The sequence below is a fragment of the Mus musculus genome, chromosome 18, assembly GCF_000001635.26.
Source record: "Mus musculus strain C57BL/6J chromosome 18, GRCm38.p6 C57BL/6J".
Classification (NCBI taxonomy): Eukaryota; Metazoa; Chordata; class Mammalia; order Rodentia; family Muridae; genus Mus; species Mus musculus.
In genome coordinates this window covers 31,431,437-31,449,135 of record NC_000084.6, presented here as the reverse complement: position 1 = coordinate 31,449,135, position 17,699 = coordinate 31,431,437, and the positions used below count along the sequence as shown (strand labels likewise).

The following is a 17,699-nucleotide window of genomic DNA, read 5'->3' as shown; positions in this document are numbered from 1 at the left end:
TGATACTCACCAAATGAAAAAGAAAGCTCAGGTTTTGATTAATAGCATTTATTTTCAGTTTGCTTTTAAAGCAAGCAATGAAATAGCTACAATGGCATCAACTCTGGGCAATCGGTCCTCTTACTTCATTAGCTCTTTTGAAATAAGGGAGGGCAGAATGGGCTGAGCTTTGGAGAAATACTGTTTAAGAAGCTAGACAGGTTTGATACACCATTTTACCATATGAAGCTATAGTTAATGAGGTACTAATTTTAATGTAACATACACAGAATATATTTATGTTTATGACAAATGAGCTTAACCATATGTTACAACAACTTAGATGGGAAACATATACTTTAATATAATTTACATTGTATGATCAGATTACTGCGAAATGCATCACAAGTGAATTCTACTTTCATGAAACAGAACACTTTAACTGGTGCATGCAGAGGGCTGAGAAGGCAGGTACTATGTATGTTTGGGTTGCTTAGAACATTAGCACAGTCACTACCATGGGAACACGGCACACAGTGACTTAGTTTCTGTGTTTTCATAGCATGAATATGTAAGGTTTAAAAAATGTCTATTCAAAGAACACTTCAGTGCCAAGTGTGTGGGAGCTGGTAGAAAGGAAAGAAACGAGGCTTTGACTTAGAAAATTTTCCATGATGCAGAGGGCTGAAACCAGTGTATCCCCAGACACACTGCTGGCACTTGGGGAAGCTGTTTGCCAGTGTGCAGACACCTGTCTCGTGTACAGTAGTTTTCTGAAACAACCTCATGGCTCAGCTTCCTTCATGACAGTACATATTGCATTTCATTTGTTAATTGAATTCCAGAGCAAAGGTGTGTGTGTGTGTAACATTAAATGATAGGTGAAAATTACAGCTATGTTTCTTCTTTATAAATCTGCTAAGTGTTTGTTTTTTAAAAGTGATAACCTTAAGATTCAAATTAATCAAAATTTGACACCATATTTTTTCAGATCCTCATTCCAGAATAACAGTCCTTTGAAAGTAACTGGTAATAATATTATTTCAGAATTTGGTCCAATTCTTGTTATTTGTTTGCAGAAACCTATTAGAGGTCAGAACATTTGACTATAAATGTTACTATATCAGCAGTATCCAAATATTAAAAGTCATATCTGAGAATTAATTTAAAAAGAATTAATTCCATCTATTCCCAAGAATCTTAACTGGTCAAATGTCAAGTATTAAAAGGAAAATAGCTGACAGACAAGAAACCAGCAACACTATCAACCTAATGTTCAGACTATAAATTGGTAGTAAGAACATGATTATTTTTAATGTAACAATTTACAGTGGATTTCCTCCAAATAAGTATGGCATGCATGCAATAGTTCACAGAATAATTTAAGAAGCAAGGATGCATATTACAGTGGGTCATTTGATATGGAGACTTCCCTCTCTTTACTCTGTATTCCTCTTATAAATTATGATAGTCTGATAAGTAGGACTCATTTATTTTAATGTCTGTATATCATCAGGAGAATTTTGGATTAAGAATTGCCAAGGATACGTTTCAGGACGCGTCTCCGTGTGCCTCCGAGTCTAACAGAATAGCACAGTTCAAATCTAGTAGCCCAACAGTTAAAATAATTGGTGAGTGTGCGCTGAATCCTCAAGAGAGGAGGGAGGATGCCAGAAGGAGGGCGAGGAGGAGCGGCTGGAGAGAGGAGGGGGAGGGCAGGTGCTGATTTCAGCCCTGTAGCGTCAGGATTGCGTCAATTCGGGTTTCAGCCACGTCTGGAGTCTCAGAGACAAGCTTTTCAGAAGAGCCAACAGGAACAGGGCAGGGTGGCACATTGCTGATAGAGAGCGCGGACCTTCCTCCAGCCCCTCCCGCTGCCGGTGCTGGTCCCCAATCCCCTGTGTTTCCCCTGGAAGCCTTGTTCCTGGATCCTTCCAGGTGAATCTGCCCGGAGTTCTTTCAGCACCTCGGACAGAGCACGCAGAAAACATGGCTCCTATCACCACCAGCCGCGTGGAATTCGGTGAGCAAGTTGCTGAACTTGGGGCTGTGGCTGGGCTCAGGGGCTGTGCTGTGCTTTGCTCTCTACTGGGTCTTGAATATGTATATTTTCAAGTAGCTAATTTGAAAGGAAGACGAGAACAGCAGATGGTTAATTGTAGCTTACTTCCTTCCCTTGATATTTTTCTCCTTAACATTGCCTTGTGATTTCACCTTCCAGAAGTTCCCGAATGTTCACGCGGCTCTGTAAGCTGCAGCCTGAGCTGAGGAAAGAAAAGGACATCTGTTGTTAGAATACTGCTTCATTTATTTTCTGGATGGGTCCTATTTGTGTGTAAATCTTTTAGGAAAAGCTACGTACGCCTTTGGTTACATAAGAGTTGATACGACATAAAATAACTTGTACATTGAGGGTTTGAGATGCGTGTTCTATTACGCTGTCATAAATTTCTCTGCTATATTTTCTTGTATACCTGAAGAATGTTGCTAATGACAGATAAAATTCTGTGATACTGTAGTTCTGGGGACTTTAGAACAACCGGCTTTGGCCTTTTTCATGTCCCTGGTTGAGCTTTCTGGAGTCCGGCGCTGTACAGTTTAAGTAAAAGCTACTCAAAACTTGGGTTAGAGCTGCTGCTTTCTCGATTGCTTTTCTTGTTCGTATTCCAAAATTTTGTCACTATGGTCTCCTTGTCTGCTTCAGTGAATAAATTAGACATACATTTTAGAAAATCAATGGGCATGTCTAGGTCCAATTATATTCTACTGGGAAAAGATCAGGGTTTTATCTATAAGTATTTTTAAGTTAAAGGATGAAGAAATTTTTGAATAGTATCTCTCATGTATAATAATTGTGACTAATATGAGTGCTAAGGACGTAATCTCTGCTCTCAAAGCTAAGTACAGTATCAGTAGTTACATTAGCAGAGTATGAGTCCATATTATCTTGGGTGTTGTGAATATTAGATATAATAAAATATTCATAAATTATTTTCTCAGCCTTTCATCATTGGATGTGTGTGTGTGTGTGATATTTACACTCAGTTACTTATTTGAAATAAAGCATTTTCTCACAGTGGGATATCTTCTGAGACTACCCTTGTGAGAATGTTTCCATGCCCACTTGTCTTTCTACTTAGAAATAATGACTTTAACTGCTTTTATTGTTCTTACAGTGGCTGAAGAATTTCTTAGTTCCTGAGTTTGCTTTTGTTGCCTTGCCCTGAGTTATTAGATTGTGTGTGTGTGTGTGCGCGCGTGCGTGTGTGTGACAAAGACTTGAATAGAAGAAGCTGATACTGTTTAGCTGATTAACTCTTCTTTCTCTTCCTCCTCTTCCTCTCCCTTCCCTTCTCTCTCTCCTCCTCCCCTCCCTCCTCCTCTCCCTCCTCCTCTCCCTCCTCCTCCCTCTCCTCCTCCTCTTCTCCCTCCTTCTTTTCTTCCTCTTCCTCCTTTTCTCCTTTCTTCTTTGTAGCATTCACTTTTTTTCTATTTAGAAGACTAAAAGCTTTACTTCATTTTTTACAATGATTCAATTTAGCCATAGAATTAAGTTATAGATATTATGTTTAATCTCAGATGTTTCTCTTACTGTTTCTCCATCTGACTTCCTTTGAGTTCACTTTTAGGAATCTAAAGTAGATGGGAAGAATATTTAGGAGATGGAGAAGAGATGTAAAAATCCCTTTTCTTGGTTTTAGAAAGTGTTAACCCTTTTTGGGCTGGAACTTTTATGCTTTGTATTCACCAATTAGAATAAAACAGGGATAAAATAGAGGGAAATGTACACAACACTTTGTCTGTTGTATTCACTTTTTGCTAAAGGTTTACTTAGCTGCGTCACTGTGTCAGATGTAGTAAGTAGAAGTACAACTCCTAAATGTTTGTCAGAAGAACCTGCTTGCATATTAGATGATATGTGCTTCATGTACAATTACTGTTGGCCTGTCACTGGATATCACCGATTTAATACGTTCTAAGTTAAGAGAACAACGGCATTTTCAATTTTATTACCGTGTGCCATGTAGAAATATACAAGGATAAAATTGAACTCTAAATTACCTATGCTCACTTTACACTCACAGTTTGAGAATGATTATGCATTTATGACCACATTATTCTGCCTAACCCACATAGATTACTTTGTGATTTGGAAAATTCAGTGCTTGAAGAATTTTATGTTCATATATATAAGGGGATTGTAATAATATAAATTAATTACATGTTATTACCATACTATGTATTTTATTTTACTGTCTTTTTACCCTATTAACAAATGTTTACCTTTTCATCACAGCTCACAATTAAAAAGAAAATTTTAATGAGTTTATAGCAATAGCCAATGGCCATTTTTTTTCCATAAGTTTTTAGTTGTGTGGACTACTGTCTTTAACGTATTCTTTTTTTTTTTTTTTTCTGCTTGAATCCTGGGTGAATAAAGATATACTAAGAAGGTAGTATGTGTGTGTGTGTGTGTGTGTGTGTGTGTGTGTGTGTGATTGATGCTTCTAGAAAGCCCCAAAATGTGACAATTGTACTTCCTTATATTATTATAGTTGACTACTGATATCTGAGTTAAACAAAGCCAGGGTGAGAATACTTCACATGACCCTGCATTTATTCCAGATATACTTTAATTTATTAATTTATTATGAGAATCTACTGAATTTAAGGTGTTTAAAATCATAATGTCTTTTTATGTGTGTCACATAGGGCTATGTTTAGACCTCAGGTTAGTGGGAAACATCACCATTACTCGTGCCAGGAACTCTGGGGGAGTAAGTCAATCCTCCCAACCGACAGCAGGGGCTGGCTCTGTTATGCTTTCACTACAGTCTCCCCTTTCAATCCTGATCCTTTAATGTATGCCATTGGTCAATTGGTTTTTCAGATGAAATTCCCACAGTGGTGGGCATCTTCAGTGCTTTTGGCCTCGTCTTCACTGTCTCTCTCTTTGCCTGGATCTGCTGTCAGAGAAGATCAGCCAAATCCAACAAGACTCCTCCATACAAGTTTGTGCACGTGCTTAAAGGAGTTGATATCTACCCAGAAAACCTAAGTAGCAAAAAGAAGTTTGGAGGAGATGACAAGAGTGAAGTGAAGGGTAAAGCCGCTCTGCCCAACCTTTCCCTGCATCTTGACCTAGAGAAGCGAGACCTCAATGGCAACTTCCCCAAAGCCAACCCCAAAGCTGGCAGCTCTTCTGATCTGGAAAATGTCACCCCAAAGCTCTTTACGGAGACAGAAAAGGAGGCCAATTCCCCTGAGAGCTTGAAGTCCAGCACTTCCCTCACGTCAGAGGAGAAACAAGAGAAGCTGGGGACACTCTTCTTGTCTCTAGAGTACAACTTCGAGAAGAAAGCATTTGTGGTGAACATCAAGGAAGCCCAGGGCTTACCAGCCATGGACGAGCAATCCATGACCTCTGACCCGTACATCAAAATGACAATCTTACCAGAGAAGAAGCACAGAGTGAAGACCAGAGTGCTCAGGAAGACGCTGGACCCTGTTTTTGATGAAACCTTCACATTCTATGGAATCCCTTATCCCCACATCCAAGAGCTCTCCTTGCACTTTACAGTTCTGAGTTTTGACAGGTTTTCTAGAGATGATGTCATTGGAGAAGTCCTGATTCCTCTTTCAGGGATTGAATTATCAGATGGAAAAATGTTAATGACTAGAGAGATCATCAAGAGAAATGCTAAGGTAATTATATAAGCATTCAAGTATCTATAAGGAATATTTAGTATAGTTTTAAAAAATATCTATGGTATTTTCATTCAAATGATGAGTTGGTACACATTATCCTTAATTACTGTGGGTAATAGTAAGCTGAGAACAAGAGAATAGAGAAGGCAAAAGGAAGTTTAATCCACAATTGAAATGCTCAAGGAATCTTTGTGATAAAAAAATAAGAGAAAGCATTGCATGATACCTTATACATCATTTATGTAACAGGTATTTTTAAAATTTCTATTAAAATAGTTTGAAAAAGGCTGCGACTTTAAAATTCATGTGTGTGTCTCTTAGCATATGTTATTAAAGTGTTTCAGTTCAGAGTAACTGAATTTGAAACCGAAATTAAAAAGTAAGCCAGTTCCTTCTCAGGATGTGGGATTTGAATGTACTTTTCATGAAATTGCTTTTGAACAAGGGTCATTCTGTTATGTTGACTTCCGAATGTCCATTTTTTTTCTCCTGCATACAGGAAGTGTGTTACCCTGCCCTCTGACATGGACTCCTTTGATAGCTCTTGGATAATTAGGAAATGACATGATATCAATTTAGCAAAGAGAATCCTTTTCTGCTTTAAATAAACTTCACAGTTCCTAATCTTCGTATTTCAGAACAATTTGTTCTAATGCCGCAACTTAAGAAAACAACAATCACATTATTTATGTTTTTTAAAAATCACAATATTTTTGAGCTAAAAATATCTTTAGAACACTTTGTAATCATCTTCCTGTCTTGTATTGACAATAGTGGAATTCAGGCCCAGAGAGTTGCACAGCTTGTGTGAGGCACCTGACTGACTGGGGCCCATGAGGATCAAATAGCTCCCTGGTTGTTGTTTTGCTTTCTTTGGTGTGCTTTTTTGGTAAACTGTTTAGTTTTAGGTGGTTTTTCTCAACTTTAGCTCTTTTTTGATGCATTTTTATTTAGCTGTTCTTAATTATAAGCAAGTCCCATGTTATTGTTTTGTTAGTTGTAGTTAAAGCTTGAACGTTACAGTCTTAGCAGTCTTAGGTAATGTCTTTCATATAAAACTAAGCATAAATAGCCTTCAGTAAAGGGATCTATGTTACTCCCTAAAACCAAGTTTTAAAGTTAGAGTCAGTTCTCCCAAGTACTTAAATTTATTTATTTTCTCCTTAGATTGAAAAGAGACTTTGACTATGAAAGGACAAGAATTCTAACTCCATCATGACCCTGGTCCAGAATAATTGTTGGATGCAGAATAGATTTTCTGTGGCTTGAATTCAAATGCCACTAGTGCCAATAGTGAAGAATTTAAAATAAGATAAAATATGTGCCATGCAATCCTACACATACCAGTTGATAAGATTATTCATTTTATGACTATTAATGACTTTGGAGATTAGAGATGTTCTTACATAGCAAAAGCGAAACAAACAAACAAACAAACAAATCCTCTTGAAAGTATAATGTAATACCCTTCAAAACATGTGTATTGGGTGTGGTCAAATCTTTGCAAATTTTAGCATTCTGTAGTACTTGAAACAACCACAAGATGGCAGGCAATGGATTTAGTCGTTATGGAGCGGCATAAAAGCAGTTTTTCAGATTTCTTCGCCTGTTAAAATAAAAACTAGATAGGAACATGACATTAAAATAACAAAGCTATTATGTTGCTGTATGTTTTGTGATGAGAGTACAAAAGCTGAAGATTAAAACTCCATCCACGGTGTTTCTCTTTGTTAGAAGTCTTCTGGCCGGGGTGAACTTCTGGTCTCTCTCTGTTATCAGTCCACTACAAACACGCTCACTGTGGTGGTCTTAAAAGCGCGGCACCTACCGAAATCTGATGTGTCTGGACTTTCAGGTAAGAATGGCTTCTGAAATACTGGAGTTCAGCCTCTACAATTTTCAACTAACATTGGAGTCTGGTTTTGTCCCTCAGGATCATGAGTTATAGGCTTGTGGATTGTCTTTTTTTTTTTTTTTTCTTTCTTCTTTGTGGGAAAATTCGTGAGTCAGTTCCGCCAACAATACAGAGAAGTTCATTTCCTGAGAGACAACTTCGGAGGAAGCACTTCAGTGAATGGTTTAAAGCAGAAATCAAGATGGAATGATGAGGAAAGACGGAGCCTAGTATTGCTCAGAACAAGAGTTTTGAAGTTTTGCGTTTCAAATGAGCTTACTCATGTGCATCTTTAGTGACTTCATTACTTTAATAATTATGTTTTAGTTTTCAAAAAGTCTGAAAAAATAAAATGGTTTTTGTAGAATATAATGAGAAAGAAAATGAGCTAAGTTATGGGTTAAAATGATCTTAAAATGGTCACTTTTCTATTTCTTAGTATAGTATCCTCTCTATTTCTTAAACACTATAGAAATTGAGTACAATAATACTTGAAATGTATTTTGAAAACTAGAAGTATATATTTTAATAAAGAATCACCTAGTGGTATGAAGATAAATAACATCTCAAAACCAGTTAATTATGTGATAAAGAAAGTCACATGACCCTGAACCCATTTAGTAAGAATGTCACAGGAAAGATCAACTCTGCCAACCACATGCAGAAAAGCTAAAGGGCGGGATATGACCTGCATGGTTTCCAAATCCCTGTTTAGCAACAAAAGCAGCACTCACCTGAAGATAGACTTACCAAGATCACAAAGCGAGTGAGCCCAGAAAGGGTGAGATTTACCTTCCCCTCAGTTATGCAATTAATTATTAGTGGGCAGCATGCAGCATTCTCTTATCTTCCCTGACGGCAGGTCTAGAACTAGTTTCTATTTATCATTATTTTCAATTTAATTAAAACGAGGAGAGTGAAACCTATTTTCACTTCCCATCTGTTTAGACTTGTTTACATTGTAAGAGCCCCATTTCCACTGTATTGGGGTGTCCTGCTCACTAAGGAGGCCAGACTTGCAGCTGATTGTTGTCAACATAACACTTGTTGTATGCCATTGCAGATCCCTACGTCAAAGTGAACCTGTACCATGCCAAGAAGAGAATCTCTAAAAAGAAGACTCACGTTAAGAAATGCACTCCCAACGCAGTGTTCAATGAACTGTTTGTCTTTGATATTCCTTGTGAGAGTCTTGAAGAAATCAGTGTTGAATTCTTGGTTTTGGATTCTGAAAGGGGATCCCGAAATGAGGTGATTGGACGGTTGGTCCTGGGTGCCACAGCAGAAGGAAGCGGTGGGGGGCACTGGAAGGAGATCTGTGACTTCCCCAGGAGACAAATTGCTAAGTGGCACATGCTCTGTGATGGTTAGCTTCCTGGCCATGAGCTGCAACTTAAAGATTTTTACTAGGCAAGAAGCAATTTTCTTTCTTATACACGATTGTAAGCTTGCAGCACAGCAAGCTACTTTATTATTTATTTTTATTTACTTATTTGTTTTGGTTAGAAGTGGATTAAGTTAATAGACCAGAAAATAGTTGTAAATGTGTATTATGATAATTTCCTCTTTTATTAGAGGTGTTGGCCAAGTTTTCATAAGATATTCAGTTTCCCTCTGTGTGGTATTAAGTGGGCCAACCCAGCCTGTTATGAGCACCCTAGCTTAACCTTGTCACAGATGTGTGTTGTAGGTGATGGTTTCAGTTTTGCTTGGTAGTGGAAATCAGGTGATTGTTAGAGTTAAAAATGAGAACCACACCTTTTTGTATGAAAATTAATCCATGTTTCTTCAGGTTGGGGGAGATAGGTTTTATTTAAATCCAAAGATATTTCCAAAATGTCCTCAAGTCTGGTTTTTTTTTTTTTAGTTAAATACGTCATGTACAAATGATTGTCTTATATATCAAAGTATGCTGTAATTTTCATGGTGATTATTTGATACAGTCTCATCATAAGAAGGGTAGCTTAGGTTCATTTCATAAATACAGCAAACAAGTTGAGAAATTAATTTATAAAAGGGCTGAATTGAAGAACACTGTGGTTGATATGAGATTTTTTTTTGTTCCATCACATGTGAGTCATGTAAAATTTAACTTCACCTAAGAACCATGGTCTTGAATTATTCACTGCCTGTCAGAAGCCTCAGTGTGGCCTAAGATACTCCTATTTACCATTGTGAAGTTGTCAGACTAGTGAAAAAAAATAAACCTAAGCTAGCAATTCAGTTAGGAATACATTTTTTTAAATATAAAAATCTATCAGTGTACAAGTGTATTTTCAAGATTGTCTTTCCCCCTCAGAGTAGACATGGCTACTTAAGTTTTTAACTTACTCTTACCGAGAAAGAACTAAGCGACTTAAAAAGAAAGAAAAGAAAAGAAAAAAAAAACTTGTGGAATTCATTGTCAAGTTGAAGTCAACCACATTAAGTAAAAGACTAAGACAAGAAAAGAGTAAGCCTTTCAGAATTTACAAATATTCACAAAATACAGTTAAGCTGTAAAAATAGCAGAGACAGTGTGTTCTTCGCTGTCTTTAGACGCCAGTTTGTTTTGAGCTGTTATTTTTAAGATAGCTTAAATTATCGTGTCTTGTGCCACTCCCAATTGCTAAGTTCTGAAATTCTTGCAAAACCTGTGTGAGGCGAGCAGAGCTCTGGCATTTCCTGGGAAGACTTAATTCAATGGCAATGTCTTTATATTTGAGTCATCAGAGACTCATGAGTATGACTTAGGTCCAGCCGAATTATTAAATATGCAAGTTAGAGATAATGTCTACTGGAAATTTTACCTTTGAGTCAAGTTTTGTGTCAGTGCTTTAGCATTTTTGAGAATGTGTTTGATATCACAGTGTTTGTAAATTCGATGAAAATGTATTTCTGAACCACTTGTCTGTGCTTTTTATGACTACGACAAAACTCTGACTTTCTATAAGGAGATATATTTCATTCTGTTTGTACAAAAATTTTATGCCTTCCCCTCACTCATCGCCATCCAGTGACAACGTCATCTGACATCTCTGCCTACTCAGCAGTCTGAGAATAACATGGAGTGAGCTGCGGTCATGTGGAGTTGGGGAGGCCAGGCGGCCTCTGCATGTATGTACATTTGATGTCATAGGCCATGGAACCTGTGGAGCTTGGAGCTTTAATGTCAAGAGACTTCATTTCCAAGTATCCCACAGAATGGCAGGAAGCTGATGGTGACCCAGGTTATAGGATGTTTGGTGGAAAAAAAATTTTTTTTTTTAAAATAGAAAATAAATCTGACAACAAATACTTTAAAAATTGTAAATAGTTTTTAGTTTTACGACTTAAAGTGTTTTGATGGGGAAAGTTGATTGAAACTATAACTGGTTTTAAGGGAAAAAAAAGAGAGAAACACAAGAAAGGAGAAAAGCAAGGAAAAAAATTGAAACAGGCAGGGAGATATGCAATCTCATTATTTCTGAAAAATTGTACTGTTTATAATGTATTACAATCTTAACGTGAATATCCAATTCTGCTAAAATTCCTGCACTGTATTCAACATGTACATTATTATTTTTTGTGTGCTTAGCCAGTCTAACCCCCCAAATCGGGAGGTTACCATGTCCGAGGAACTGTGTGATTCAGTAACTGACCCGTTCTGACTTGTTGTAGTTCAGTAGTGATCCGGAGGGAAGCATGGTGTTAGGGAGATGCTGTCTGTTCCTTTGTGCCAGCACTGTGTGTTTGTAAGACATGAATAAACTGCTGCTTTTGCCCAACTTCAGTGACGCATTTTCTGCCAATGGCTCTGTCCTAAACAGTATCTTCTTGCTTTCTGAGTTTTTACCTTTTCCTGATAGACCACCCATATAGCTTAGGGAGTACAAGATCTTTCATGTTTGGAGCTGTGATTTTTGTCTGATTTTTGACAGTTATCTGGGGGGAAGATATGTGTACTCAGAAGTGAGAAACCCAATTCTTCTTCTTTTTTTTTTTAATTCTGTTTTTTGGAGACAGGTTTTTTCTGTGTAGTCCTGTCTGTCCAGGAACATGCTCTGACTGTAGCCTCCTTCCCCTCCCAGTCTCCCCGCACACAGCCTTTTCCCACTCCCTCAAGTTCTCTTCTTATGAGGAGGACTCCCCTCCCACCCCCTGGGTACCAACCCACTCTGACATATTAAGTCACTGCAGAACTAGGCACATTCTTTCCCACTGGGGTCAGACAAAGCAGCCCAGTTAGGGGATCAGGATCCATAGGCAGACATAGAGTTAGGGATAGCCTCTGCTTCCATTGTTTGGAGACCTGAATGGAGACTAAGCTGCACATTTGCTAAATAAGTGTGTGTGTGTGTGTGTGTGTGTGTGTGTGGTTAGGGCCAGCCTTTGTATGCTCTTTGGTTGGCAGTCCAGTCTCTTGGAGCATCCAAGGGTACAGATTAGTTGACTCTGTTGGTCTTCTTGTGGAGTGCCCTTCCCTTCTGGTTTCCTAAGTCCTTTTCCTAACTCTTCTACCTGAGATCCATCCAGTGTTTGGCTCTAGGTATCTGCATCTGTTTCAGTTAGCTGCTGGGTGGAGACTCCCAGAGGACAGTTATGCTAGGGTCATGTCTGAAAGCATAACAGAGAATCATTAATAATGCCAGAGATTGGTGCTTGCCCATGGGATGGGTCTCAAGTTGAGCCAGTCATTGGTTGGCCATTCCCCCAGTCTCTGATCTATCATTATCCCTGTACATCTTGTAGGCAGGACAAAGTTTAGAATTTTAGGTGTAAGGTTTTGTGGGTGGTTTGGTGTCCTTATCCTGCACTTGGGAGTCCTACTGGCTATAGTAGGTGGCAAAGGACACTTTCAATAGGACAAAATGGCAGTTTACATATGGTAAAAGATCTTCACCAACCCTATATCCAACAGAGGTTTAATATCCAAAATATATAAAAAACTCAAGAAGTTAGACACCAAGAAATTAAAAAAACCCAGTTTAAAAAATGGGGCACATAGCTAAAAATAGAATTCCCAAGAGAGGAATGCCAAATGGCCGAGAAGCACTTACAGAAATGTTCAAAGTTCTTTGTCATCAGGAAAGTGCAAATCAAAACAACTCTGAGATTCCACCTTACATCCATCAGAATGGCTAAGATAAAAATCTCAAGTGACAGCACATACTGGTGAGGATGTGGAGCAAGGGCAACACTCCTCCACTGCAGGTGGGAGAACAAAGTTACACAACTACTCTGGAGATCAATTTGGTGGTTTCTCAGAAAATCTAGAGTAGTTCTACATTGAGACCCAGATATATCACTCCTGCATATATACCCAAAAGATGATCCACCATACCACAAGGACACTTGCTCAATTATGTTTGTAGCAGCTTTATTCATAATGGCCCCAAACTGGAAACAACATAGATGTTCTTCAATTGAAGAACAGATAAAGAAAATGTGGTCCATTTACACAATAAAATATTATTCAGTTATTGAAAACAAGGACACTCTGAAATTTGCGGGCAAATGGATTTAACTAGAAAATACACCCTGAGTGGGGTAACCCAGGTCCAAAAGAATATGCATGGTATATACTCATTTACAAGTGGATATTAGCCATAAAGTACAGGATACCCCTGCTATAATCCACAGACCCAAAGAAGCCAATCAAGAAGGGCCCAAGGGAGGATGCTTGAATTTTATTCAGAAGGGGAAATAAAACAGTCATCCAAGAAGGATGGAGACAGGGAACTGGGCAGAAGAGGGGAACAGGTGTTGAGGGGAGAATCAGATGTAGGTATTGTCAAGGAGAGTGGGCTGGAAGAGGAACTGGAAATCCTAGAAGGGCAGGGGTGGGGAATCTCTGACCAATACAGATGCAGACACTCACAGTCAATCATTAGACTGAGACCCCAATGGAAGAGTCAGGGGAAGGACTGAAGTAGCTGAAGGGGATTGTAACCTCATAAGAAGAACAATATCGACTAACTCTATCAGCTAGAGCTCCCAAAGACTAAACCACCAACCAAAGAGTATACATGGAGATATCCATGGCTCCAGATACATATGTGGCAGAGGATGGCCTTATCTGACATCAATGGAAGGGGAGGGAGGCTTGATGCCCCAGCGTAGGGGGATGTTAGAGGGGTGAGGCAAGAGAGGGTGAGTGAGCAGAAGAGTACCCTCATAGAGGCAAAGAGGAGTGGGGAGAGAAGGGGTGGGATGGGGAGTTTGTGAAGGGGTAACCAGGAAGGGTAATATCATTTAAAATGTAAATGAATAAAATGATTAATAAAACAAAACAAACAACCCCCAAAACAACAACAACAACAACAACAACAATAACAACAACAACTGCAACATAAGATTAGGAAGTTTGTTGTGAGGCTGTGTCTCCTTGTAATGTCAGAATTTATGCCATAAAGTCTCACCAACATGATTGTCTAAACTTAAGCTGAACAAGGACATCAACAATAGACAAGCCAAAGTGGATGGGGAAACGCCCAGGAGGCCTCAGCCCTGCACAGGATCACGGGTAACTAAGAAATTTCGAGGGTGGAAGAGATATTCTTCTACAAAGAAGGCATACCAATTGGTTATCCAAACCAGGTAACCAACCATGAAAGCATAAACGGTAACATTTTACAGACCAAGCAGGTGATCAGTATGTAAGTATATGCACGTAGGTATATACATATACGCATGTAACAATTAATAAAAAATGAGGCCATAAATTTGAAAGAGAACAAGGAAGAGTTTATGTGAGTATCTGGATGGAGAAAAGGGAAGGGTGAAATTGTATTCAAATATCAAAAATAAAAGAGAAAATGAAACATCGCAGAAAGATGTTGTTTCATCTCTGTTATAGAAATAAAAGCTCAGAGCATAACATATATTGACCAGGATAGAGAAGGAACATTCCTCCATTCCTCCCTTTATTGCTAACAGTAAACATATAGTGTTGTTAGATTTGGTGTACATCTATCATATCACTCATTCATTCTACTCATAATCTTAAGAAAAATGAAAGAATATGTTTACACATATGTTTGGACAGAATTTTTATATCAGTGTAATTTGTAGTAGTCAAACCTAGGAGTCAACTTAAATGATCATCAATAGATGAATGGATAAAATTGTGGTATAGTCACAAAATATAATGCTATTTGGTAATAAGATCAACAAATTCTTAGCATATGCAACATTTAAAATCTTACAATAATTCCTTCAGTCATTTCTCTCCCTTTTCCATTGGGGACCTCGTGCTCAGTCTGATGTTTAGCTGCGAGCATCAGCCTCTGTATTAGTCAGGCTCTGGCAGAGCCTATCAGGAGACAACTACATCAGGCTCCTGTCAGCAAGCTCTTGTTGGTATCTGCAATTGTGTCTGGGTTTGGTGTTTGTAGATGGGGTGGATCCCCAGGTGGGGCAGTCTCTGGATGACCTTTCTTTCAGTCTCTGCTCCACACTTTGTCTCCCTATTTCCTCCCTTGAGTATTTTGTTCCCTCTTCTAAGAAGGACTGAAGCATCCACACTTTGGTCTTCCTTCTTCTTGAGCTTCGTGTGGTCTGTGAATTGTATCTTGGATATTATGAACTTTTGGGCTAATATTCACTTATCAGTGAGTATAAACCATGTGTGTTCTTTTGTGACTGGGTTACCTCACTCAGGATGATATTTTCTAATTCCATTCATTTGCCTAAGAAATTCGTGATTTCAACCAACCAACGCCCCTCCCCCCCCTCCCCCCCCCCCTCCTCCCGAGCTCCCAGGGACTAAACCACTAACCGAAGAGTACACATTGAGGAACCCATGGCTCCAACCACATATGTAGCAGAGGATGGCCTTGTGGAACATCAGTGGGAGGAGAAGCCCTTGGTCCTGGGAAGGCTCAATGGTTCAGTGTAGGGGAATGCCAGGGTGGGGAGGAGGGAGTGGGTGGGCGTGTGGGGGAGCACCCTCATAGAAGCAGGGGGAGGGAGGATGGGATAGGGGTTTTCTGGAGGGGAACCTGGGAAAGGGGATAATATTTGAACTGTAAATATATAAAATATCCAATAAAAAAAGTTTTACAATAATAATTATTCTCATTAAAGAAAGCAACACATCTTCAGTTCCTCCAAAATGTGCAGTGTATACCATATTAGGTCATGTATGAAAAAGTTAGAAGTTACTGTAACACTGTATAGTGATAAGGAACAAATCATTGCTTAGCTAAGACCTAGGAGCCATTATGGATAGAGAGGATTGACAGAGATTAGAAAGATCTAGGAAGAAAGTTTGGGATGATGATTCTCTTGTCTGTAGGAGTAATTACAGGAGTATGCATGCGTATTAAAACTCATCAAGTGTAAATGTGTGCAATTCATTGTGTCTGAATTAGATTCCTATACATTTGTTAAGGGAGAAAATTAAATAGGAGATGGCATCACAGAAAGTGATAACAACACGAGCATGCTCATCTGGTGGATGGCTTCTAGAAATCAGGCTTCCATAACGTATTGTGGGAAATTTTCTGTGTTGTTAAGGTACATTGTCCTAACAATTGTCATGATTACTTCTTAGTCACTGGAAATAGTTTCTGTGTAATTATCCTACCAAATCACTTGCCATCCAAGTGCAATTTTTGCTTTTCACTAATATTTTTAGGAAATTAGTTTTTAATTTGAATTTTTATAGTCTATGAAATATGTATACTGTTTCAAAATTAAATTACAAAGAAAATGTGTCTTCCATTTATATCTTCAACATGACCACTCTTTCCCCATATGTAATGAGCTTCTAAAGATTTTGAGAAGCCCTTTTCTCAATTTTAACATATGTAAGCATGTTTGTCTTGGCATACTTTTCTCCTTATGATATGATTAAAAATGTGATATACATGCCTCCATGTTTTCTTTTCAGTGAACAAGGTATGATGCAGACTGTCCCCTGACAGCATGTGGAGATAATCCTTAATCTAGTTTAGAAGTCTGTGGAGTGCTCCTTTGCAGAATGGAGTTACATGTGTCAACACTTTGTGAGAAGAGTACATTGGGTTATTTGGTTTGTTGGTGTTTAATTTCATGAATATATGATAGTAGGCCTCTGTCATATGCAGATTTGGTGAAGATCTTTTCCTAATCTGTTGGTCGCTGTTTTGTCCTATTGACGGTGCACTTTGCCTTACAGAAGCTTTTTAGATTCATGAGGCTCCATTTATCAGTTGTTGATCTTAGAGCCGGAACCACACTGGTTGTCTGTTGAGAAAATTTTCTCCTGTACCAATGAGTTCAAGGCTATCCCACACTTTCTCTTCTATTGTACTTAGTGTATCTGGTCTTATGTTGAGGTCTTTGATCCACTTGGACTTGAGTTTTGTGCACGGTGATACATATGGATCTATTTACATTCTTCTACATGCAGACATTCAGTGAGACAAGCACCATTTGTTGAAGATGCTTTCTTTTTTCTACTGTATGGTTTTAACTTCTGTGTCAAATATCAAGTGTCTGTAAATGTATGGGTGTATTTTTGGGTCTTTGATTCAATACCATTGATCAACCTGTCTGTTTTTATGTCAATACTATGCGTTTTTTTTTTTTTTTTTTTTTTTAACTATTGCTCTGTAGTACAGCTTGAGGCCAGGGATGGTGATAACCCACAATTCTTTTATTGTGCAGGATTGTTTTAGCTATCCTTTTGTTTTTACACATGAAGTTGGAATTATTCTTTCAAGGTTTGTAGAAAAAATGTGTTGGAGCTTTTATGGGACTTGCATTGAATATGTAGATTGCTTTTATTACGACGGACATTTTTTCTATGCTAATCCTACCAATCCATGAGCATGGGAGATCTTTCTACCTTTTGGTATCTTCTTCAATTTCTTTCTTCAGGGACTTGATGGTTTTATTAACACAAAAAAATCAAGACTTTTCATGAATTGTGGCTTTTAAAAAAAACTTAAAAGTGAAAACAAGATCTGTTATAAAATATGCAAATATTTTCATAATCTTATTGAGCAGATTATTATATCAATATCTATTTTGCCAAAAATAAACAAAAAGTTTATGTGACACATTCCTTAGTATAACCATTCTAGTAGTTTTGTTATTGAGATTCTGGGCTAAATTCTTCTATGAGCACAGCAAGTCTATCGCATTCTAATGTGTTAAGCTCCTTGATTCT

The 17,699-nt window shown here is 38.2% G+C and overlaps 1 protein-coding gene across 2 annotated transcripts; it reads left to right on the top strand.

The window, feature by feature from the left end:
* Positions 1-1,720: 1,720 nt before the first annotated feature.
* Positions 1,721-11,328, top strand: Syt4 (synaptotagmin IV). Of its 2 annotated transcripts, none has more exons than NM_009308.3 (4): positions 1,721-2,002; positions 4,871-5,685; positions 7,423-7,543; positions 8,646-11,328. In NM_009308.3, the coding sequence occupies exons 1-4, from the start codon at positions 1,969-1,971 to the stop codon at positions 8,951-8,953; spliced, it is 1,278 nt and encodes a 425-aa protein (NP_033334.2). In that variant the 5' UTR covers positions 1,721-1,968; the 3' UTR covers positions 8,954-11,328. The 2 variants fall into 2 exon arrangements, with proteins under 2 accessions (NP_033334.2, XP_017173341.1); XM_017317852.2 differs by lacking the exon at positions 1,721-2,002 and adding an exon at positions 2,351-4,433 and having other exon boundaries at positions 8,646-10,978.
* Positions 11,329-17,699: the final 6,371 nt, after the last annotated feature.

What these genes read in the sequence shown, in the direction of transcription:
- Syt4 (NM_009308.3), top strand. Translation starts at nt 1,969, where the DNA reads ATGGCTCCTATCACCACCAGCCGCGTGGAATTCG. An exon ending in TCATCAAGAGAAATGCTAAG is followed by an intron (nt 5,686 to 7,422) that starts GTAATTATATAA and finishes TCTCTTTGTTAG; the next exon opens with AAGTCTTCTGGCCGGGGTGA. An exon ending in TGATGTGTCTGGACTTTCAG is followed by an intron (nt 7,544 to 8,645) that starts GTAAGAATGGCT and finishes ATGCCATTGCAG; the next exon opens with ATCCCTACGTCAAAGTGAAC.